The 25,238-nt window shown below is 39.9% G+C and overlaps 1 protein-coding gene across 3 annotated transcripts in view; it reads right to left on the bottom strand.

Annotated features, from left to right (window-relative positions):
* SHTN1 (shootin 1) overlaps positions 1-9,156 on the bottom strand; it is a 103,197-nt gene extending 94,041 nt beyond the window's left edge. The window contains exon 1 of one of the 3 annotated variants that reach the window (XM_049854654.1): positions 8,803-9,151. Coding sequence is in view for 2 of the 3 variants with exons in the window: in XM_049854653.1 (XP_049710610.1) it covers positions 8,803-8,860 (58 nt within the window). In the remaining variant the exon portion in view is untranslated. Of the gene's footprint in view, positions 1-8,802 lie in introns of all 3 variants that reach the window. The other 2 variants (XM_049854653.1, XM_049854655.1) reach the window with 2 other exon arrangements.
* Between the last annotated feature and the right edge of the window lie 16,082 nt (positions 9,157-25,238).

Consider the following 25,238-nt stretch of genomic DNA (forward strand, 5'->3'; position numbering starts at 1 on the left):
ATTGACCTTGATCACCTGGCTGAGGTAGCATTTGTTAAAAAGCTTTCTCATTTGTAAAGTTATTCTTTCCCCCTCATTCCATACTGTACTCTTTGAAAGGAAGTCACTATACACGGTCCACACTTTAGGACTAGGAAATTATGCCTCACCTCCTTGAGCGCAGAATAGCCACAAAAACTATTTGGAATTTTTTTGTGGCAATTTCTCTTCTCCACATATATTTATTATATGGGTATATACTCAGAAATAATTATTTTATAATTTGGATTATAATCCAATACTACTTTAATTTGCTGTTAAAATGGATTCGGCTTTGGCCATTGGCTCCTGTGTCCCTTTGACATACTCCCATCACTGTGGGTTTGTTCATTTGTTTATTTGAGTACTTCCTTACTTTCTGGCACTACAAGATGCTCCATGTTCATCTCGTGTATTTCCTGCCCCAGTCCTAGAATTGGCCATTTTTCCAAGGAGCCCTGGTTCCTCTTATTGGAGAATGGTACATAGAAACCAAGATCTGGTACTAGGTGTGCTCATTGCTATTGGTGAGACTACACCCTCTCAGCTGACAGAGCAAGGAAATATATGTGTGCATACTAACCAGTATATACACACTTATCTATAAATATTTCTGTATGTCACCATCTGTATCTATGCCAAATATGAATTCACACTAATGTTTCCAACTGCAATCCATTACCAGCAGCATTGTTTTTAGTAAAAACAACAACAAAAAGAGAAACAGAAATGTTTACCCAGAGGATATTAAATATATTGTTGTCGGTCTGTACGATGGAATGCTATACAATTAATTTTAATGATTTAGCTCGTATGAAAAATTCTACAATATATATTAAGTGAAAAAATATATATGCACATACAAACACAATTTCTGGAAGGAGATACAACAAAAGGTTAACAATGAAAAATTCTGTGGAGTGCATATGGGGTTAGAGCATACATTGTCAAGAATGATATCCCCTCAGAGGAGAAAAAAAAAAAAAACTTAGATGTTACAATGGTTTCTGGTCCTCCAAAAGGCCACAGTACATAAACAGATATATAGTATATCTCTGGTATTAAAATTCCATGTAGGGGGGTGATTAGGGAAAAAAATGCCTGTTATGGATTGAGTCGTATCACCCAAAAATGTGTTGTCAACTTGGCTAGGCCATGATTCCCAGTATTGTGTGACTGTCCACTATTTTGTCATCTGATGTGATTTTCCTATGTGTTGTAAATCCTACCTTTCTGATATTAATGAAGCAGGATTAGAGGCAATTCTGTTAATGAGGCAGGGCTCAATCTACAAGATTTGACTGTATTTTGAGTCGATTTCTTTTGATATAAAAGAGAGAAGCAAGCAGAGAGACAGGAGGATCTCATCACCCTATGCTGAGAAATTCTTAGACCAGAGGAAGATTGATGACAATCTTCCTGGCTGGCGCCCTGAATCCAGACATCTAGCCTCCTAGACTGTGAGAGAATAAATTTCTCTTCATTAAAGCCATTCACTTGTGGTATTTCTGTTATAGCAGCACTAGGTAACTAAGACAATGCCTAAAAATGTTCCTTGGAGGTGATAATGAAATAAAATTTGAGAAACACTGGGTTAGAGGGAATGAGTACTTGTACTTTTCACTTTATATATTTGTATTTTTAAATATGAGTATGTGTTTATTACAAAATTAAATTTATTTAAAGTAAATATAAGATTCGTCTACTTATTAGAAGTGTTAAGGAAATAGTGAAATTCTGCCTGGAAGACAAAATTCTTCAGCTCTTGCTGAGTGTCCATCTTCCAGAGGCTGCCCAACTGGTATCTTCACCTTAAGGGGGAAACTGTGCTGTTAACAAGTACGCTGATGATTTAGATGGGGCTGGTCCTGGACCACACTTTGAAAAATACTGGTATGAAACCAGGTTAGTACTTAAAACCTACAGCAACTATTTAGTTCCAAACTGCTCTCTACTGACCGATTTTGTATGGATCTAAGATGGACAATGCTTCAGCTCTTCCAGACTGATATGGTCCTTGTGGTGGGCAACAGTTGCAGCCTCTTTTGTCAAAATAATGTTCTGGCAAAAAATAAACAAAAACTAATCTTCTAGCTACTTTCTAGCCCAGAAGGCAAAGGAACACTGGAAGTATCTTTCAAATATTAACTCAGCTCTAAGAATGAGCTTACTAAATTTCCATCATACCCTTAAGTACCATCTCAATAATCTTGGGGAAAATGATACAAATTCTGAAGATGAAAGGAGGTTAACTTGCTTTAAAACCAATTATCTTACCATAGGAAATTCACTTTAAATAGTGTTAGCCCAAGAATAGCCCATAATTTTCTGTTTTTTTGGGTTTTTTTTCCTCCCCTTTGGTCATATGAAGAGCATCCTCATTAAGCAGCAATCTCTCTCTTCAAAACTCCATCAGTCATCTACCTTGAGACCAGAAGAACAAGATGGTGCCCAGCTACAACTACCGACCGTTCTAATCAGGGCCACAACAGACAAATTATGATAGAATGGGAGAAAAATGTGGAATAGAACCTCAAATTCCTAACAAAATAAAACCAGACCTACCGGTCTGGTTAGGACTGGAGGACGACTGCCCAGAGATACTCTTCAAACTTTGAACTGAAACTAACCCTTGAGGTCACCTTGTAGCTAAATAACAAATTGGCTCAAAAAAATGAGTTAAAAAAATTAATTAGAAAAAAATAACTTTCATTAACAAGTTCCAAATGACAACAAGTTCTCATGGTATTGCTATGCTGACCAGTTTAGTGGACATCTGTTGGTGCCTGTTCAACATGCTTCCCCTCTGCTGGTAGCAGCACCCTATTCTGTTTTGGACAACTACTCCAATCCACTGGTCTTTGTTGGGGCTGCCAATCAAAGTGCTCTGCCCTCCCTTAGCCAAATGAAACAAGCACGTGACCCAAACTAGTCTAAATCAGATACTCTTCCTAGCATTTACATGCCTGCCACAATCTCTAGACTGAGAACTGCTCACCAGCAGGGACAAGGACTTATTTATCTCTTTATCTCTGATGTCTAGCACAGCGCCTGGCTATGAATATTCAATGCATGTGGTGTTGAATGAATTACTAAACAGAAAATCATGTACCTTAAACAAATGCTAAAGTAAGTCTATCATTTTCCAACAAGATTCTGGAGGGGGAGCAAATTGTAAGATGTTTTGTAAGGGAACTGTCCACTTCAGCAGCTAGGAAACATGCATTGGAAATAGAATCCAACGTTGTCATTTCACCACGCACTAAAGATGTCAATCAGTCCAATAAAATAAAAAAAAAGTCCCCCCAAAAAACAAAAGAAGAATTACCTCATTACCTCAACATCTGCTTGAACATAAGCAATTGCACACTGGCTAGTTTTTTTTTTTTTTTTTTAAGGGGCATAATATAACTTTCTAGAAAGACATAATATAGCTAATTATACCATTCACTAGAAGGGAATATACAATGTTTTGAAGTAATTCAGAAGTGGGTGTGATTTACAAGACATAGAGTCTAGGGAATGGTAAGTATAAATTAGGGATTGTTCATATTATGACAGACTCCGTCATTACATTTCACAACTTTTGTCAAAAGCAACCTTGTTCACCACACCACTGAAGCCTTCACATTCAGGAAGGCTGCTGTCAGCTCTGCCATTCAGAACACATAGGAACCTTCTTTCTGAATACCCTCCTGGGGAATGAGTTCAAATTTTAGACTTAAAACTCCCTACAGAAGGAACTACATGAAGAAACCTAAATGTCCACCAAGCATGAAAAAAGATTTTGAACTTCACTAATAAACAGGGTGATACAATTTTTTTAAAGGTATCATTTTTTGCTCATCATACTGGCAAAAGTTAAGAAACTTGGCAGGCTGTCAAAAATTAATAAAGACTCCTATTAGCCAATGTTGACCAGTACATGGGAAATGGGCACTGATGGTGGGAATAGGAACTCATACAGCCATTTTGGGAGACACTTTGGCAACACGTAGCAAAACTTTGTGTATATGCCCTCTAACCCAACAATTCTAAGAATCTACCCGAGAGAAAAAAATGCTTGTTTAGAACATTGTGCAATCATGCACTTATTTGAATACTAAGTTGATTAATGACTGTCTTCTCCGCTATACGGTAAACTTGATGAGAGCGAGGACTGTGTCTGTGTGGTTCACCATCTGTCCCTCCAGTGCCTAGCATGTGGGTCAAACACATGATAGGTACTTGGGAAGTATCTGTTGAAGGAATGAATATTTATGCAGTGTTAAAAAGGGAAAGAGAGTATTTAATCAATAATGGATCTTCTTATTCACAGTAAATAGGAGTAGTGGAATTATCACATCCAATGTTAACAAATAGCAAAAGGTACTGTCTTTTTTCAAAAGTGAGGCACACGTACCATCAGTTTACAAAATTGACCATAACATTGGTAAGTATGCTCAAACACCTTGTGTTTTTCCATCTCAAAGCCCTAGCCCTCCAGTTAGTTCTATTGGTCAAATACCAATTAATATTCTTGAAATAAGTTTCACAGTACATGATCTAATGACAAATGAATGCCCTAGCTTTAAGACGCACAAAAATCACACTGTGTGCTGAAAAAAATCCTAACACCTATGGATCTAAACTCAGTATCCTAAAAGAACATGTACCTTTTAAGAAACACAGGTTCAAAGTCTAACTGTCCTATTACCTTTGGTATACCCTCACCAAAAAAAAACAAGCCCACTACCATCGAGTCGATTCCAACTCTTAGCAACACTATTAGAATAAAACTGCCCCATAGAGTTTCCAAGGAATGTCTGGTGGATTCAAGCTGTCAACCGTTTGGATAGCAGACATAGCTCTTAACCACTACGCCACCAGGGTTTCCTGGTATACCCTTGGTCAAGGAAATATATCTTCTAAAAGTATCAATGCCTATTTGACAAAGGACCAGTGTCAGTTAATTGGGGAAAAGATAGTGTTTTTAACAAATGGTGCTGGCATAACTGGATATCCATTTGCAAAAAAATGAAACAGGACCCATACCTCACACCATGCACAAAAACTAACTCCAAGTGGATCAAAGACCTAAACATAAAGACTAAAACGATAAAGATCATGGAAGAAAAAATAGGGACAACCCTAGGAGCCCTAATACAGGGCATATACAGAATACAAAACATTACCAAAAATGATGAAGAGAAACCAGATAACTGGGAGTTCCTAAAAATCAAACACCTATGCTCATCTAAAGACTTCAGCAAAAGAGTAAAAAGACCACCTACAGACTGGGAAAGAATTTTCAGCTATGACATCTCCGACCAGCGCCTGATCTCTAAAATCTGCATGATTCTGTCAAAACTCAACCACAAAAAGACAAACAACCCAATCAAGAAGTGGGCAAAGGATATGAACACACATTTCACTAAAGAAGATATTCAGGCAGCCAACAGATACATGAGAAAATGCTCCCAATCATTAGCCATTAGAGAAATGCAAATTAAAACTACGATGAGATTCCATCTCACACCAACTAGACTGGCATTAATCCAAAAAACACAAAAGAATAAATGTTGGAGAGGCTGCAGAGAGATTGGAACTCTCATACACTGCTGGTGGGAATGTAAAATGGTACAACCACTTTGGAAACCCATCTGGCGTTATCTTAAACAGTTAGAAATAGAACTACCATACAACCCAGAAATCCCACTCCTCAGAATATACCCTAGAGATACAAGAGCCTTCACACAAACAGATATATGCACACCCATGTTTATTGCAGCTCTGTTTACAATAGCAAAAAGCTGGAAGCAACCAAGGTGTCCGTCAACGGATGAATGGGTAAATAAATTGTGGTATATTCACACAATGGAATACTACACATCGATAAAGAACAGTGACGAATCTCTGAAACATTTCATAACATGGAGCAATCTGGAAGGCATTATGCTGAGCGAAATGAGTCAGAGGCAAAAGGACAAATATTGTATAAGACCACTAGTATAAGATCTTGAGAAATAGAAAAAACTGAGAAGAACACATACTTTTGTGGTTACGAAGCGGGGAGGGAGGGAGAGGGTTTTTTATTGATCAATCAGTAGATAAGAACTGCTTTGGGTGAAGGGAAAGACAACACTCAATACAAGGAAGGTCAGCCCAATTGGACTGGACTAAAAGCAAAGAGGTTTCCAGGATAAAATGAATGCTTCAAAGGTCAGCGGAGCAGGGGCTGGGGTCTGGGGAACATGGTTTGAGGGGACTTCTAAGTCAATTGGCAAAATAATTCTATTATGAAAACATTCTGCATCCCACTTTGAAATGTGGCGTCTGGGGTCTTAAATGCTAACAAGCGGCCATCTAAGATGCATCAATTGGTCTCAACCCACCTGCAGCAAAGGAAAATGAAGAACACCAAGGTCACAGGACAACTAAGAACCCAAGAGACAGAAAGGGCCACATGAACCAGAGACCTACATCATCCTGAGACCAGAAGAACTAGTTGGTGCCCAGCCACAATCGATGACTGCCCTGTCAGGGAGCACAACAGAGAACTCCTGAGGGAGCAGGAGATCAGTGGGATGCAGACCCCAAATTCTCATAAAAAGACTATACTTAACGGTCTGACTGAGACTAGAGGAATCCCGGCGGTCATGGTCCCCAGACCTTCTGTTGGCACAGGACAGGAACCATCCCCGAAGACAACTCATCAGACATGAAAGGGACTGGTCAGCGGGGGGGAGAGAGATGCTGATGAAGAGTGAGCTAATTATATCAGGTGGACACTGGAGAGTGTGTTGGCAACTCTTGACTGGAGGGGGGATGGGAAGATAGAGAGAGAGAGAAGATGGCAAAATTGGCACGAAACGAGAGACTGAAAGGGCTGACTCAATAGGGGGAGAGCAAGTGGGAGAAGGGAGTAAGATGTGTGTAAACTTACATGTGACAGACTGATTGGATTTGTAAATGTTCACTTGAAGCTTAATAAAAGTTAATTAAAAAAAAAAAGTATCAATGCCATGGATTTGCTTGCTTTCCAATACAATACAAAAAAAAAAAAAGCCAGAAACTTGAGAATCCTCCCTTTTTTTCAGCCCTCAATCCAACATAGGGAAGAAACACATTTCAAAATAAAATGGAAACAATCTGTGGATGATGGGCATTGTCAATCTACCCTTGCAATTATATGCAGATTAAAAGGAGGTGAAATTTTTTTTTAATTTTGTTATTTGAAAACTAACCATCCATCAAAAGATCTGGTATCCACTGACAGACATTATCAACCACAAAAGTTCTACAACTCTAGAAAACAAATCAAGAGTCTTTGTTATTGGCGGATGGAGCTTAAAAATAAAATACTAATAGAATCCAGCCCCTCACTAAAACATTTGAGAAATTCCAAATTCTGCCCACTCGCTAGATGTCACTCAAGGATGTTTGTGAATTTAAGACCTTTAGGCTAATCTGGGATAGGAGGTGGGGGTACTGGTAAGAGTAAATATACTAGCATTTCTCCAGTACTTTCTAGATGTCGGATACTGCAGAGAATGTGTTGTACCCATTCGATAAACGAGGAAACAGAGGTTCAGTGAGGTACAGTAATTCCCACCAAGGTCACACACACAGTTAGTAAACAGTAACCTGAGATTTGTTTCCAGGAGAATGGACTCCAGAAGGCTGCCCCTTAGGAATGGTTTGCCTATGGTTTCAAGGAGCAACAGGTCAAGGTGCTGTCCAGGACCTCATGGAATCATCTGGTTTAACCCTCTTTAGTCATGTAAGCTTTGATTACCCACAAGACCCACAGAAGGGAAGAGACCCCTTCGAGTTCACAGACTGGGTGAGCTGAGCCCAGAAAAGCGAGAACTGGAACTAGGCACCAGGCTTAGTCACAGAGCAGGGCCCCTTCCACTCTATGGCCATGTCAGAAGTCATCCTGAAAAACACATGGCCCTACCTAGTCTTACTTCCTAAATCTGCATGGTTCCTCTCTTCCTTGACCCATATTTCCAGGCCACCCTTTGATCAGGTGATTTAAAACAGTCCGTTAGGTTCACACTTGATCGCTGATCTGGCTTTGTTCAGAAGTGTGGTGACCGATGAAAATGATTGATTTCAACAGCTTTTTACTGAGGCATAATCCCCACACCGACAAGTGTGGAAATGCATGGCCATGGCCTGGCCTTCTGCAGCCCACCGCCAACCCTGTTAACTCAGGGAGCCCAAAACAGGCAGGGTGTTGACTCACTGACTAAGGAGTTGCTAAATATGGGAAGTGATAGAACACACTATGGCCTGAAAATCCCAGCTGGGTAGGGAGAAAGGAACTAGACAAACCGGAATGAAAAGCTGGAAAGGCTGTGAAGCAGCGCTGCAGGCCTCTTAGCGCCAACAAACGTGCAGGGTGGGGCCGAGGCTAGGGAGCAGGGCCAGCAGGGCTGCCGAGCCCCCAAGACATCCTGTCCCACCCGCTTCTCCCGCGCAGGAGGTGGTGCCAGGGGACCCTGTCCGCGCCGAATCGTTGTCCCTTCCCCACGATCCCGGATTGCTAGCTAACGCAGCCCCAAAGAGCGCTCCCGCATTGCTGGGCCGGACTCAACCCGGAGCCCGCATGTTACCCTGGGCCCTGGGGTCTCCAGTGCGCGCCAGGCACTGAGGACGCTGCGCCACGGCTGGCGGGACAACTGGGGTGGCCGGGGCGGCCACAACCCCCTCGCCCGCTTCCACCTGCCGGGACCCAGCGCCCAGGACCCGTCCCTGCACCAGGGCAGCGCTACCCGCACCTGGGCGCCCGCCTACCTTGCTCCTTCAGACTGGTGATGAGCTGCAGCTGCTTCTCCTCGTCCGAGCTGTTCATTTTGGCGGGTGGGGCCGGGCAAAGACGGAGAGGTGGGAGCGGAGAGGGGTGCACAGGGGGCGGGAGAAGGAAAGGCAAGATGCCGGTGGCTTGCGGCTCCGCTACCCGGAAGTCGGATTGGCTCCCGCTCCTCCTCCTCCCGGCGCGGAGCGCGCGAGTGAGATCATCCCCGCGCACCTTCCCTGCCGCCGCCGGGGCTGCACCTGCGGGCGGGCGGGGCGGACGGACGCACGGACGCACGGACAGCCGGAGGCCCGGGACGCCTGAGGTGGAGGCCCGAGGAGGCGGCACCGGGCCGCAGGTCGGGGACGCGTGAGTGGAGGCCCGAGGCGGGCGCTGCGGGCCGCAGGACGCCCCTCGCCCTCGGCTCCCGCTGCTGCTCGGCTCCGCGGAAGAAGCCGTCCCGCAGGGCAGCAGGCGGGGGGACGTGGGGACCTGGGTGTGGTCTCTGCGGCTCCCGCACCCCTTTCTCCGCCACCCCTTGCCCCGACACAAAGACGCGCGTTCCTGACAAAGCCGCCTAGGGTTCGCAACGTCTCTGGGAACCCCACTTTGAACGCTCTCTCACAGCCGCTCCCCAAAAACCACCGAGATAGAGCGTGGCGTGGTGGGCAATAAACACCCAGGCTGTCCCATTCTCGCAGAGTGCGCTCTGGGGGCGCTGTGGGAAACCTAGGTGCTCGCAAGGGCCGGCTCAAGGGCGAACCTTTTGCCCCCCGAAAAGCAGACAGGGACCGAATCAGGCTGGCCCGCCCATAAAGTGCATTCTCGAGCTGCCTGGCTAGTTGAGCTACCACGAAGAGACTGAAAGAGGCCGTGGTAGTAGGTTAACAGATCCTGAGGACCTCAGTAGGCACCTCGACACACATAGACCCCACGCCAGGGTTGAGAGGTGGTCTGAACACCGGCCCCACGGTCGTAGATTGCCGGCCTGGAGGGCCCTTGGAGTCATCTCCTTCTCGGTGGGAGGACTTTCCATCTGGGGAAGCCGGCACTGCAGCCAGGTCGCCCAAGGTCACACAACGACCAGGCGGCAGAGCCTGGCGGAGGGAAGCCCAGCATGTGTCGCACCTCACAGTCTTCTGCACCCAGCTCTGGGTGAACAGAGGCGGCAGGCCTGCCTGGTTTCAAAGGGCGCTCTTTCCCAACCCCCATTTGCTGGCTAATCTTTGACAGTCTCCTGACCCCTTTAAACTTCATTTAAAGAATGGGAATGATAATACCTTTTCTCCAAGAAGTATTGTGAGGACTAAAGGGGTGGAGGAAGACACACAAGATATCACATCCAGAACTTGACGTACAGTAGGTGTGTTTTTGTTGTTGTTGCTGTTGTTGTTTTTTAATGAAGGTTACAGGTCTGTGAGAAAGGCATTGTGGATGCCAACTATAAGCTAAAATAGAAACAGCTCTTTTACACTGATCGTTAAGCATCCAAAATAAATCCAACCTGGATCAGGCTTACTGCTCATCTTGGTTTTTCTTACCACCTCTAAGCTCTTAGCTTGGGCACTGCACCAGCCCAGTACCTGTCCACATTGCCCATTTGCTATTTCATGCACATGCTCAACTCTTTACCTCTCCAATCTCTCCATGACAGATGGGGAAGGAGAGCTGGTATATACTTTCTGATACTCTTTACTAGGCAACCCTGGTGGTGTAATGGTTAAGTGCTAGGGCTGCTAACCAAGAGGTTGGCACTTTGAATCAGCCAAGTGCTCCTTGGAAACTATCAGACAGCTCTACTCTGTCTTATAGGGTCGCTAAGAGTTGGAATCTACTGATGGCGGTGGGTTTGGTTTGGGTTGGACTCGTTACTAACTCAACCAAACTGTGAAGAAACATTAGCACTTCTTTCTCTTCTAAAAAGTTAATATGGTATTTTACCATGGGGGATTTAATGGTAGAATGATCTACAAGGGCAACATTGTATTTTTAAATAGAGTGAGTTAAAATTATGAAAATTTAAAAATAATCTTGGCATGGAATTTTATTATTCTATCCTTTCCCTAGTTTTTCATAGGGTGGTTTAGCAGATTAGCTACCATGAAAATCTCCAGGAGATAACCAAATGGCCTTTGCCCTGGGATTACACTTTCATCCTCAGACTCAAGTGAGAAGGTCCAAAATAAGAAGAGACAGCTCAGACTTAATTATGTGAAAATATGAACGATGAATGCTGCTGCCAGGTATTACATCTGAAGAGAAGGAATTTCTTTCCAGAAAAATCAAGAGATTGATGCCGAATCATGGCCATTTGGCTTTCATACAGCAGCCCCGAAACCTGTTAAACCTGACCAGTCACCTCACTTTTGGGCAATGCTGAGAAGCCCCCTCCAAACCTAAGTAATCTGAGGTATTTTCTCACACTCAACCAAATATAAGCAGAGTGCCCATTACATATCTGGATTAGTTCACAAAGTTGCAGTTTTTAAATGGCTAACTTAATTGTCTACTCCAATTATACAGCAATTAGGTAACAGTTGAGGAGTTTAAGAGTGAGACAATGAATTATCAAATCTATAATCAAACTGAGTGCTTTGTTCCCATACTGAATCTGTAGCCCCTTGAAAGTTACCCAGTTTACCCTTCTTGAAATTGAAATAACCTTCTGAAATATAATATGGTATTATCTTGAGGGCATGGCATGAATTATTAGGATGGCTATTAGAGTCACTTATTGGGAGTCAGATCTCCTATTACACTATGGATTATTTATATAATATAAATATTGATGGAAAGGATAGAAGTGATATAATTAGTTTTCCTTCTGTTTAATAATGCACAGAGGGATTTATGTTGCAGGCATCATAGCGGATTGATTATTAACCTCCAAATAACATGTAATTGAAAGCCTTAAAGATGTATGTGTGTGTGTGTGTATGAGTGTATATGTTTTATATATATATATATATACAGAGATAAAGTTTTTAAAAATTAATTGGATGTATATATACCAAAGTCAGGATTATGCCTGCCTCTAGAAATGGAAAGTAGAGAACAATGAAGAGGCCCAAGGGGTGGCAGGGTAAAAGGTAAGATAGGACAGTACAGTGGTCAAAAGAGATTTTATCTTTAATGTTTGCATGTTCAGGAAATTAAAGTTACTTTATTTCTGTAATCTTTTGAGGTATATAAATAAAACTGGAATAAAGTCAGAAAAAAAAAAAGATTCATTCCCTTTGATCCACTAATTTCACATAGGAAAGTCTATCCTAAGAAAGGGCTATTTATTGTAACATTAATTATGATATAAAAGCTGAATCTCTGAGTAGACCAATGAAATTGACAAACCTCTAGCCATGCTGACCAAGAAAAAAGAAAGACCTGAGTTATCAATATCAGAAATGGAAAAGAAAATATCACTAAGGAACCCATAAATATTAAAAGAATAATAAAAGAACACTACGAACAGCTCTGAAAAATCAAAACCCAAACCCATTGCTATCGGGTGAATTCTGACGCATAATGATCCTATAGGATGGAGTAGAACTGCCCCCATAGGGTTTCCAAGGAATGCCTGGTGGATTTAAACTGCCAGCCTTTTGTTAGCTGCTGAATGCTTAACCACTGCAGCACCAGGAGTCCTAGGGACAAACAACTCTATGTCCCATTAATTTGACAATTTACATGGACCAACTCCTCAACAGACACAAGTTAGCAAAATTCTCTTGAGAAGATACAGATATCCTTAATAGTGCTGTATCTATCAAAGAAATTGAAATTGTAATTTTTAAAACTTTCCAAAATAGAAAGAACTAGGTCCAAATGTTTTCACTGGTGAATTCTACTAAAGATTTAGGCAAGAAATAATATCAATGCTACACAGTCTTTTCCAGAAAATAGAAAAGGAAGGGACACTAACAAACTTTATGACAGCAGCATCACCCTAACACCATAACCAATGACGGACAACAAAACTACATAACCGATATCCATAATAAACATAGACATAAAAGTCCTCAAAAACATTACCTTAGACCCCAGCAATAAATAACAAGGATAACACATCACAACCAAATGGGATTCATCCAAGAATACGAGACTGGTTCAAGATACAAAAATCAATCAATTAATAATTCTCCAGATTAACAAACTAAATATCGAAAACAATGTAATCATCTCAATATGTGCAGAAAAAGCATTCACCAAAATTCAACATCCACTCATTGATTTAAAAAAAAAAACAAAAAACTCAGCAACTAGGAATAGAAGGAAACTTTTTTAACCTAATAACGGACATTTACAAAGGCCTATAGCTAACATCATATTTAATGGTAAGAGATGGAATTCTCCCCCCTCCCCAAAAATAAGGAACAATATAAGGATTTCTTTTCTTATCGCTCTACTTCTACAATGTACTAGAAGTCTTAGCCAGTGCAATAAAGCTATAGGCATGAATAAATAAATAAAAGATATTATATTGGAACATAAGAAATAAAATAGTCTCTATTCACAGATAGCATGATTGTCTATGTGGAAAATCCTAAATAATAATAAAAAAAAAATTCTCCTAGAACTAATATTTGAGTTTAGCAAGTTCACAGAATACAAGGTAAATCAATATACAAAAGTCAGTCATTTTTCCATACACCAACAATGGAAACCTTGGTGGCATAGTGGTTAAGAGCTACAGCTGCTAACCAAAAGGTCGGCAGTTTGAATCCACCAGGTGCTCCTTCGAAAACCTATGGGACGGTTCTACCCTGTCCTTTAGGGTCGCTATGAGTAGGAATTGACTTGACGGCAACTGGTTTTTTTTTTTAACAATGAACAACTGGAATTTGAAATTAGGAATCAATACCATTTGCAATTATTTATATATAATTGAGTGTCATCCAGTGGATTCCAACTAAGAGTGACTCTATGTATGACAGAACCAGACACTGCCTGACCCTGTGCCATCCTCACAATCGTTGCTGTGTTTGAGCATATTATTGCAGCCACTGTGTCAATCGATCTTATGGACATTCTTCCCCTTTTTTCTGGACCCTCTGCTTTACTAAGCATTATGTCCTTCTCCAGGGACTGGTCCCTCCTGATAACATGTCCAAAGTACATGAGACAAAGTCTTGTCATCTTCGCTTCCAAGGATTATTCTGGCTGTACTTCTTCCAAGATAGAATTGTTCGCTCTTCTGGCAGCCCATAGTATATTCATTATTCTTTGCTAACACCATAATTCAAATGCATCAATTCTTCTTTGGTCTTCCTTAATTATTTTCCAGCTTTCACAAGCAAATGTGCTGACTGAAAACACCAGGGCTTGGGTCAAACAATCTTTAGTCCTCAAGGTGATATCTTGCTTTTTAATGGTTTCAAGAGGTCTTTTGCAGCAGATTTGCCCAAGGCAATACATCATTTGATTTCCTGACTGCTGCTTCCATGGGTGTTGACTGTGGATCCAAGTAAAATGATTCCTTGACAACTTCAATCTTTTGTGCATTTATTATGATGGTGCTTATTAGTCCAGTTGTGAGAATTTTTGTCTTCTTTATGTTAAGGTGTAATCCATACCGAAGGCTATAGTGTTTGATCTTCATCAGTAAGTGCATCAAGTCCTCTTCACTTTCAGCAAGCAAAGTTATGTTATTTGCACAGTGTAGGTTGTTGATGAGTCTCCCTCCAATCCTGATGCCCCGTTCTTCTTCATATAGTCCAGCTTCTCGGATTATTTGCTCAGCACACAGATGGAATAAGTATGGTAAAAGGATACAACCCCGACACATACCTTTCCTAATTTTAAGTCATGCAATATCCCCTTGTTCTGTTCAAACAACTGTCTCTTGATCTACGTACAGGTTCTATGTGAGCACAATTAAGTGTCCCAGAATTCCCATTCTCCGCAATGTTATCCATAATTTGTTATGATCCACACAATGGAATGCCTTTGCGTAGTCCATAAAGCACAGGCAAACATCTTTCTGGTATTCTCAGCTTTCAGCCAAGATCCATCCGACATCTGCAATGATATCCCTCATCCCACATCCTCTTCCGAATCTGGCTTGAATTTCTGGCAGTTCCCTGTCAATGTACTGCTGCAACCATTTTTGAATGATCTTCAGCAAAATTTTACTTGCATGTGATTTTAATGATATCGTTTGATAACTTCCACACTGCATTGGGTTGCTTTTCTTTGGGATGAGCACAAATATGGATCTCTTCCAGTTGGTTGGCCAGGTAGCTATTTTCCAAATTTCTTGGCATAGTCAAAGTGAGCACTTCCAGCATCGCATCCATTTGTTGAAACATTTCAGTTGGTATTCTGTCAATTCCTGGAGGCCTGTTTTTCACCAGTGCCTTCAGGGCAACTTCTTCCTTCAGTACCATCAGTTACTGATCATATTCTACCTCCTGAAATGGTTGAATGTTGATCAGTTTTTTATATTTTTTAGTACAGTGACTCTGTGTATTCCTCACATTAGAGAAATGCAAATCAAACTACAATAAGGTACCATTTCACAACCATCAGGATGGCTATTATAAAAATAATAATAATATTAATAACAAGTGTTGGTAAGGATGTGGAGAAACTGGGATACTCATCCATTGCTGGTGGGAATGGAAAGTGAAAGCTGGTGGTTCCTCAAAAAGTTAAACATAGAATTGTCATGTTGTGGGCCATTGAGTTGATTCTGACTCATAGCAGCCCTATAGGCCTGAGTAGCAGCTGGTGGATTTGAACTGCTGACCTCTTGGTTAGCAGCCTGAGCTCTTAACCGCTTCACCACCAGGGCTCCAGAATTGTCATATGACCCAGCAATATACCAATGATCACTCCTAAAATAATTGAAAGCAGGAACTTAACAGATTCTTGTACACCAAGATGCATTGTAGCATTATTCACAGTAGTCAAAAGGTGGAAACAGCCCAAGTTTTCATCAGCAAATGAATGTATAAACGAAAATATAGAGTATACATACAATGGAATTCAAAACAACTCAGTGAGAAATAAATTTCTCTTTGAAAATTTGAGAAGTGAACCCTGAAAACATTGTGGTAAGTGAAATCAAACGCAAAAAGGCAAATACTATATGATTCCACTTATATGCAATATCTAGAATAGGCAAATACATACAGACTAAAGTAGATTATTGGTTACCAGAGGCTGGGGCAGCAGAATGGAAAAAAAAAGTAATATGCCAGTGCTAATTAGTTTTCACAAATGTACTATAATTATATATCCAGGGGGCTAGATGAAGAGTACACAGAAATTCTCAGTACACTCTGTACTATTTTTGCAATTTTTCTGTAAACCTAAAATTATTCCAAAATAAGTAGTTAAGAAAATCATATTAACCTACTAATTATAAATACCTGTATTATCATCTCAGTAGATGCAGAAAAAAAAAGCATACAATAATATTCATTAGCAATTCATGATTTAAAAAACCTTCCCTTCAGAAAACTAGGAATTTCCTCAATCTGATGAAGGACATCTACAAAAAAACTACCTCTAACAGCAAACTTAATAGTAAAAGGCAAAATATTTCCACCCTTAAGACCAGATGTCTCCTCTCAGTACTTTTATTGAACATCATACTGGACATCCTAGCCAGTGCAATAAGAAAAGAAAGTAAATAAAATGCATAAGTCTGGAAATGAAGATGTTAAACTGGTTTTATTCACAGATGATACAATTGTATACACAGAAAAATCTAAGAAATTTTCCCAAAAGCTATTAAAATGAAAAAATTATTTTACCAAAATTGGGTGGGATACGATACAGATCAATATAGAAAGTAAATTAGGAGATTTCTGGTGTGTGGTCTGAATTTTATAGAATTTGAAAATTGTCATTTCCATTCTCACAAGAAGAAAAAACATAAACGAACTGAAAATCAACAACTCTTCTTAGATCCATCAGAGAATTGAGGTCACAGGGCAAACCACCATTGGAGGGGCAGATGAATACAGAGAACCAGCTTAACAAAGGCAGAAACCCAGAGCTGCAGCCAGTACCAATAGGGACACTTAAACTATAATTGACGAATTGCTGGAGGCTCAGTGTGGAGGAGCTTGAGGGGGGAGCCAGTCTTTCAGGGAGCCTCACTTTTGTGAGGTTTACCTCCCAGGAGCCCCACCAGATTCTCCAGGTGAAGATCAGAAAAAAATCCTCTCATGTTTCTGCCGGGGGAGGGGGGTTGGGGGGGGAGTAACCATTTTGAAATACACCAGTAGTATTCTGTTCTTAACAAAAGCCTGTCCTCAAGGGAAACTATTTTACCAGAACCTAATAAACCTGGAAACCCTGGTGGCATAGTGGTTAAAAGCTATGGCTGCTAATCAAAAGGTCAGCAGCTCGAATCTACTAACTCAAGCCACCTCTAGCCTTCAATTTGGGGAAAGGGAAATACCTAACTCCAGTCCTGTATAGCATTCTTGTCTCACCAAGGAGAAAAAAACTGAGGAGTAATTTGAAAAAAATCACAGTACAAGGACACAGGCTTACTAAAAGACTGACACCTAATCACAGGACTATAGAATACTTCTCTCCCCCCATCACTCACCATCACATCAATTGGGATCCTGTATAATGACAGGTGAATAAAGCTGAAAGAATTGCAAGACTCAGACCTTATTTAAAGAGTCTCTAAGAAAACCAAAAAAAAAAAAAAACCATTGCCATCAAGTCAATTCCAACTCACAGCAACCCTACAGAACAGAGTAGAACTGCCCCAAACGGTTCCAAAGGAGCAGCTGGAGGATTTCAACTGCTGACCTTCTGGTTAGCAGCATGAGCTCTTAACCACTATGCCACAAGGGCTCCCTGAAGACAACAGGCCAGACAAAAGCAAAGACAGTACAGGAAGTTTTAGCCTCTGACACCTACAGTTACAGCAAAGAGTAAATACATCCTAACTCCTAGCCAGATAAACATAAATCCTCATGCTAAAGTTTGATTTGCCTCGGTTCCTTTTACCCAGTACATCGGGTCTGACTTTCAACAAAAAATTACAAGGCATGCTAAAGGCAAAAAATGCAGCCTGAAGAGATGAAGCAAGCAAAAGAACTAGGCTCAGATGTAGCAGAGATTTTGAAACTGTCAGACCAGGAATTTAAAATAACTACAATTAATATAATAAGGGCTCTAATGGAAAAAGTAGGCAACTGATGGGAAACATAAGCAGAGAGATGAAAGAAAGAATCAAATGGAAATGCTATAAATTCAAAACTCCATAACAGAGAATGAAGATGTCTTTGATGGGCATAAACTGAACTGAACACAGCCAAGGAAAGAATCAGCGAACTTGGAAATATGTCAGTAGTAAGTTTCTAAACTGAAAAGCAAAGAGAAAAAAGACTGAAAGAAATGGAACAGAATATCCAAGAACTGTAGAACAACTACAAAAGGTGTATCATTCACACAATGGGAATACCAAAAGGGGAAGAAAGAAAGAAACAGAAGAAATATTTGAAGTACAGGTAGTCCCAGACTTACAACATATTCGAGTGATGAAAAAACGCATTTTTTTTTTTTTTGGTAGATATTGTCGTTAGTAATATGTACTACATACATTGCAACACATAACTTGCTGATGTTATCACTCTTGTGCCAAACCCCAAAGACAAATAAAGATTGAATTTATAAAGACACTGATAATAAAAGGCAATAATAATGAAAACTAAAAAAAAAAAAAAATTAGGTATTCGACTTATGTCAGAGATGACTTACGATGACGATGCCAGAATAGAACCCTGTTGTAAGTCAGGAACTACCTATAATTACAGCTGAGAATTTTACAAAATTAATGACAGACACCAAACAGTAGATCTGGGAAGCTAAGAGAACATTAAGCAAGATAAATACCAAAAACAATCTGTACGTAGAGATATTCGAACTGCAGAAAATCAAACAAACAAAAATATGATGGTTAATTTTATGTGTCAGACTGGCTAGGCTATGTGCCTAGTTGTTTGGTCAAAACTATTCTAGATGTTGTTTTGAAGTATTTATATGTGATTAGCATTTAAATCATTTGGTCTTAAGTAAAGCAAATTACTGTCCATAATGTGAGTGAACCTCATCCAATCAGTTAAGACCTTAAGAACAAAAAGAGAAGTTTCTCAAGAGAGTATTCTGCCTCCAGACTACAAACGGACATCTTGCCAGAATTCCTTCTGTTGCCTAATGCCTGCCCTACTGTTTTGGGAGCACAAGACTGCCAGACTCTTCAGTCTATCACTAGACAAATGGAGTTTGGACTGGTCAGCTCCCACAACTATGTGAGCCAATTCCTCAAAATAAATCTCTCTATATATAAAACAAAAAAAAAAAACAAACCCAGTGCCATTGAGTCAATTCTGACTCATAGCAACCCTACAGATATCTATTATGGATTGAGTTATACCCCCAAAATATGTATTTCAGTCCTTGTCCCTGAACCTGTGGATGTGATACTATTTAGAAATAGGGCTTTTCTTTTTTTATGCTAATAAGGTCATACCAGAGTAGGGTGGGTCCTAAAACTAATCATTTCTGAATTATAAAAAGAGCAAAACAGGCACAGAGACGCACACAGGCAGACGACGCCATATGAAGACAGACACACATGACACATGCATCTACAAGCCCAGGAAGGCCAAGGATTGTGGCAGCTAGTAGAAGCTGAAATAAACAGAGAAAGTCCTCCCCCTAGAGCCATGCCCTGAATTATGACTTCTAACTCCCTGACTGTGAGAAAATAAGTCTCTGCTCTTTAAAGATACCCATTTATGGTATTTTTCTGTTACAGAAGCAGTAGGTAAATAAGATAATATCAACTGGTTCTGTTTTGTTTTGTTTTTCTTTAAACTGGTTCTGTTTTAAAAAAAAAAAACTCTAAGACAGGTCATGGTACTGAGAAGTGTGATGCTGCTGTAGCAAATATGTAAAAATGTGGAACTGGGTAATAGGTAGAGCTGGAAGAGTATGGAGGCACTTAACAGTAAGAGCTTAGATTGACTCAAAGTGACTGTTGATAGAATTATGGACATTAAGGATGATTCTTACTAGGGGTCAGAAAGAATTGAGAAAAGCTTTGGGGAAGGCTTCTACCATCCTGAAATATGTTAGAAATGTGGACATTAAATGTGCTTCTGGTGAGGCTTTAAAAGGAAATATGAACATGTTATTGGGAACTGGAGTAAGACAATCCTTGTTAGAAAGTGGCAAAAACTTATCTAAATTATGTTCAAATGTTTTGTGGAAAGTAGAACTTGTAAATGATGAACTTCGATATTCAGCTGAGGAGATTTTTAAGCGAAATCTTTGTGCATAGCTTCTCCTTGGTGCTTATAGTAAAATGCAGTAGGAAAGAAATAGGTTGAGAAATGAACTGTGCAAAAAGAAGCCAGAACTTGAAGATTTGAAAAATTCTGTTGTAAAAATTAAGAAAGCACACTCTGGACAGGACATCAAGAGTGTGGCTTGATAGCTGTATGCTAGAGAGATTGGGTGTGTGACCTATGGATCCAATGACCTATCTCATCAGAAACACTGTCAGCTTAAGGAAACAGAGACAGAAATAAATGGAGAGCTGTCTGATTCTTAGAAATCTATAGGCAGGAAATGGAACCATTTGGCTGCAGACATCTGTTGTACACCTAGAAGAAGAAAAGATGACCATCTGAGCAGTTCAGAGACAAGCAAGACTGCTGGAAGAAGCATGCAGGGCAGGGTCACAATCTTCTAAGTTTCAAAGTGTGTTACCATCACCTAGGTTTTAAAGGGTGGGGTCGCCACCTCAGTTCCAGAGGGTGGAACTGCTATGCCAAAGGGCTAGGAGAACAGGGCTGCCCAGGGCAGAGGGGGCAGGGCTGCCATCCAGGGCTGCCAAGCCTCTGCCCAGAGTTCAGCAGGCAGGGCTGGTATTCAGATGGTCCAGGAGAACAGAAGATTATTTTCAAATCTTGAGATCTAATGGTATTTGCTGTGCTGGGTTTCAGACTTGCTTGGTACCCATGATCATTTCTTTCCCTCCAATTTCTTCTTTCTGGAATTTCTTCCTCTTATGTCTGTTTTATTATGCTTTGGAAGAACATAACTTGTATTCTAGGTTTCACAGGCCCACAGATGAAGAGAAATTTTTCATTGGCGTATAAATACCCAGAGTCTCATCCATACTTGATTTAGATGGTTCAGAAGATAAGACTTTGGACTTAGAGTGAATACTGAAATGCGTTCTGGCTTTCACACTTTTTACAAAAGAATAACATGAATTTTGTGGTGGGACAAAAGGTGGAGTGTTATGGATTAAATTGCTTCCCCCAAGAGTTACATTGGAATCCTAACCCCTGTTCTTGTGAATGTGGCCTTGTTTTGGGGAAACAGGGCTATTCTTCTGTTATCAGTTGGGTCAAGCAAGGTCATGCTGGAATAGGGTGGGTTCTAGACTTAATTCTTTGTGAGTGGAGTCTTAGAAAAAGGGAATTACACACAGGGGAAATATAGGTGCCATGTGATGATGGAGGCAGATGCATTCGTAAGTAACAAAAGAATGCCAAAGATGGCTGGCAGCCACCAGAAACTAGGAGAGAAGTCTGCAGAGGGAATTGACATGGTCATGACTCTGATTTGGGCTTTCAGCCTCCAGAACTGTAAGAAAATTAACTTTTGTTCTTTAAAGGCACCAAATGTTGTATTTTTGCTATAGTAGCACAAAGGAACTAAGAAAAAAATCTTGAAAGAAGCCAGAGAAATAAAACACCTTACCTATAGAGGAACAAGGATAAGAATCTTCAGAAACCATGCAAGCAAGAAGAGTGAAGTATTTAAAACTGAGTGAAATATTTAAAGTGTTACAAAAAAAACCCAAACCAAACCCAGTGCCATTGAGTCGATTCCAACTCATAGCAACCTAAACCAAACCCAGCACCATTGAGTCGATTCCAACTCATAGCGACCCTATAGGACAGGGTAGAACTGCCCTATAGAGTTTCCAAGGAGCGCCTGGCGGATTTGAACTGCCGACCCGTTGGTTAGCAGCCGTAGCACTTAACCACTGCGCCACCAGGGTTTCCATTTAAAGTGTTAGAAGAAAAAAACTGCCAACCTAGAATTCTGTATCCTGTGAAATTATCCTTCAAGAGGAGGAGAAATTAAGACATACTCAAATAAACAAAAATTGAGGGAATTTGTCACTAGTAGACCTGGCTTGCAAGCAATGTTAAAATAAGTTCTTCGGAAAGAAGAAAAATGACCTAGGACAAAAGCTTTTCTTATTCTTAATTGATCTAAAAGGTAACATTTACTCAAAATAATAGTAGCAACAATGTATTGGGTGATTATAGCTTATGGATAAGTAACATCAATGATAGCAATGTAATAAGGGACAGGAGAGAGGAATTGGGAATACTGTATTATGCAATACCTGTACTATCTGTGAAGAAGTGTAGTATTATCTGAAAGTTGACTTAGCTTAGTTGTAAATGTATACTGCAAACTCTAGGGCAACCACTTAAAAATTTTTAAAAGTATAATTGATATGCTGCTTTAAACTGCTCAGCTTTCTTCTCCTTACTTTTTCAGTACTTACTAAGATCTGAAGAGTTTAATTCACCTGAAAGATAACTTGTGACAATCTTTAAATATTTTTTATTCTTTATTTCTACAAGCAAGGTCATTAGATATTAGGACTGTTTCTTCTAAGAATTATTTTATAATGTCCAGTGCTCAGTCTAGCATTATACTCAAGTAAGTCTTCATTAATATATTTTTCCAACCTAAGTATGCCTATTGAAATGTCAGAAGAAATGCAACAGAAATATATGAGGGTTTTTTTTTTTTTCCTTTTGGTCACTCTTCTCAAATTTTGAAGCTGCCCATTTTTATTAAAATCAATCTTCAATGCTGGAGGAAAAACTAGGCAAATAAATAAATGACACTATCTATTGATAAATCAATATGTAGCACCATGGAGTCCAGTACTCTATCTTTTGAAACTGTTTAAACCCTGCAAAAGGTGTCTTTTGTTTTGTTTTCTGTACTCCAACTGTTTCAGTGATAGATATTACCTCCTATGAGGATACTATATACATAGGCTTGGGGTTCAAGAGGGATAAAGGTTCACTGGTTTATACTCTAACCATTTGTCTTCAAGAATCAGAGTAGTTTACCAGTTAGGTGAATGCTTTTCTTCCCAAGACACTTGTGGTTTTCTCACTTTTCAAGTGAGAAATTAGAGTGGCTCTGGTTGTCATATTTATCTGCCAATAGCACATCGCTTTAGAAAAATTTAAACACTACTGTTATTGTAGATTTGAGTGTTACAATGTTCTTTTAAAAATTCACATATATGAAGTTATTTGTTCTTTAGAATAACCAATATGAAAAACCATCTACTAAAATTTACAAATTCTTTTTACTTATAGAATCAACAGAATGATAATACTGAAAGAACAAATATCATTTAGTCCAACATTCTCATTTTTACGTAAGAGAAAAATAATACTCACAGAGATTAAATAACATATTCACATTTACTTAGCTATTGAGTGGCAGAATCCAAGCTAAAACCCAGGTTTTCCTGTCCTATGCTACTCGGTTCATTTAAGGTTTCTGAATGTGTACATTAGTGGGAGAAAAGAAAGAAAAGCAGAAAGGGGAGGGAAAAGGAGTGAAGGAGAGAGAGAGACTGAATTTCAACTTTGTCACAGCATTATCACTTGCCATTTTCCTTTGATACTTATAGACTAACTTCACCAGGAATGGTAGCTCACTAGCTGCAAAACCAAAGAGCCCTTTGTCCACTGCTTCCCTTAGAAAGTAGGTAGGTCTTCCTATGCAATCAGAGAGATATCATGCTCAGAAGCAAATCCAGCCCTTTATCATCCATTCCAATTTATTGCCTGTGGTAGCACTGAATTGTTCCAAAGAAGAAAAGATATAATTTACCACACTAAATTCTGAGGTTCTACTTACCTTCTGTCAGGGATTGAATTATGTCCCCCCAAACATGTGTGTATTATCTTGGTTAGGCCGTGATTCCCAGTATTCTATGGTTGTCCTCCATTTTGTGACTGTAATTTTATGTTAAAGAGGATTAAGGTGGATTGTAACACTCTTATCACGTCACATCCCTGATCCAAAATAAAGGGAGTTTCCCTGGGGTGTGGCCTGTTTTATCTCTCAAGAGATAGAAGGTAAGGGAAGTAAACAGAGGGTTGGAAATTTCATACCACAAAGAAAGCAGCCCCAGGAGCAGAGCATGTCCTTTGGACCTGAGGTTCCTGAGCTGAGATGCTCCCAGGCCAAGGGAAGACTGATGCATCACAAGGACCTTCCTCAGACCAGACAGAGTGAGAAAGCCTCCCCCTGGAGTTGATGCCCTGAATTTGGATTTGTAGCCTACTAGAAGGTGAGAGAATAAATTTCTCTTTGTTAAAGCCATCCACTTGTGGAATTTCTGTTATAGCAGCAGTAGACGACTAACACACCCTCTTTCTGCTCCCCTCTCCCCAATACTGAAAGTTCCACAGTAACATTATTAGCCATCTTCATAATTACATTTGATAACCATTTGATTTGCTCATCTGATTCAATTCCCTAGGGATTAAGGTAATTGCCTTCTTTTATCCCAGTGAAGAAAATCCAATATGACCAGCCCAAATATGGCTCTCATGGGAATGCATTTCCCCGTTGTGTTCATGATCAATAGCATCTATGCAACTCTTCTTTTTTATTCTGTTAATTAATGTTGCTTTAATGAACACGAACACGTAACCTGTATAAAGTCCAAGACTCTCCCAATAAGAAAAGGTAATTAAAAAGAGTATTTTAAAATTAATAACATCATAAATCTATTCCCATTTTTCCAAATATTTCTTTCATTACATTTCAGACATAGAAAGGGGGAAATAAGCCCATTTCTGATTTATCTTATATGATTTTCACACAAATTACCATCTCTTAAAATGGACCTTGAAACTGAGTAAAATACACCATAAATTACTTTGAAGTAATCTATAACTGAATAAGATTTTTTTTTTGCCAGATTCCTTTCTCAAAAGTACAATAAAAACATGATGTAGAACATCCATTCCTAATGTTTATATTGAGTATTTTCTATATCAATTTGAAGTAATTTCATGGGAAGATTTTAAGTACCTGAATAACAGGGCCGAAAGCATTGTAGCTTGGATTATTTTTCTGACCTACACAGAGAGAAAACACCAGAATTAAAAAATATATCTTTGATAACCCTCTTAAAAAGCTGGGCACAAGGTGACAAAATATTTGGGTAGAAGTGAAAATAATGGTTAAAAAATATTTTGGCAGTAATGCCTAACTGTGAGATACAAAAATATGTCATTGTTGCCTTATAAGATTTTTAATGAAAGTCCCAGTTTGGCCATATTAAAGTGCTAAAAGAAGAAAGGATGTTTCTGAGATATTTGTGTAA

Source organism: Elephas maximus, chromosome 16 (assembly GCF_024166365.1).
Source record: "Elephas maximus indicus isolate mEleMax1 chromosome 16, mEleMax1 primary haplotype, whole genome shotgun sequence".
NCBI lineage: Eukaryota > Metazoa > Chordata > Mammalia > Proboscidea > Elephantidae > Elephas > Elephas maximus.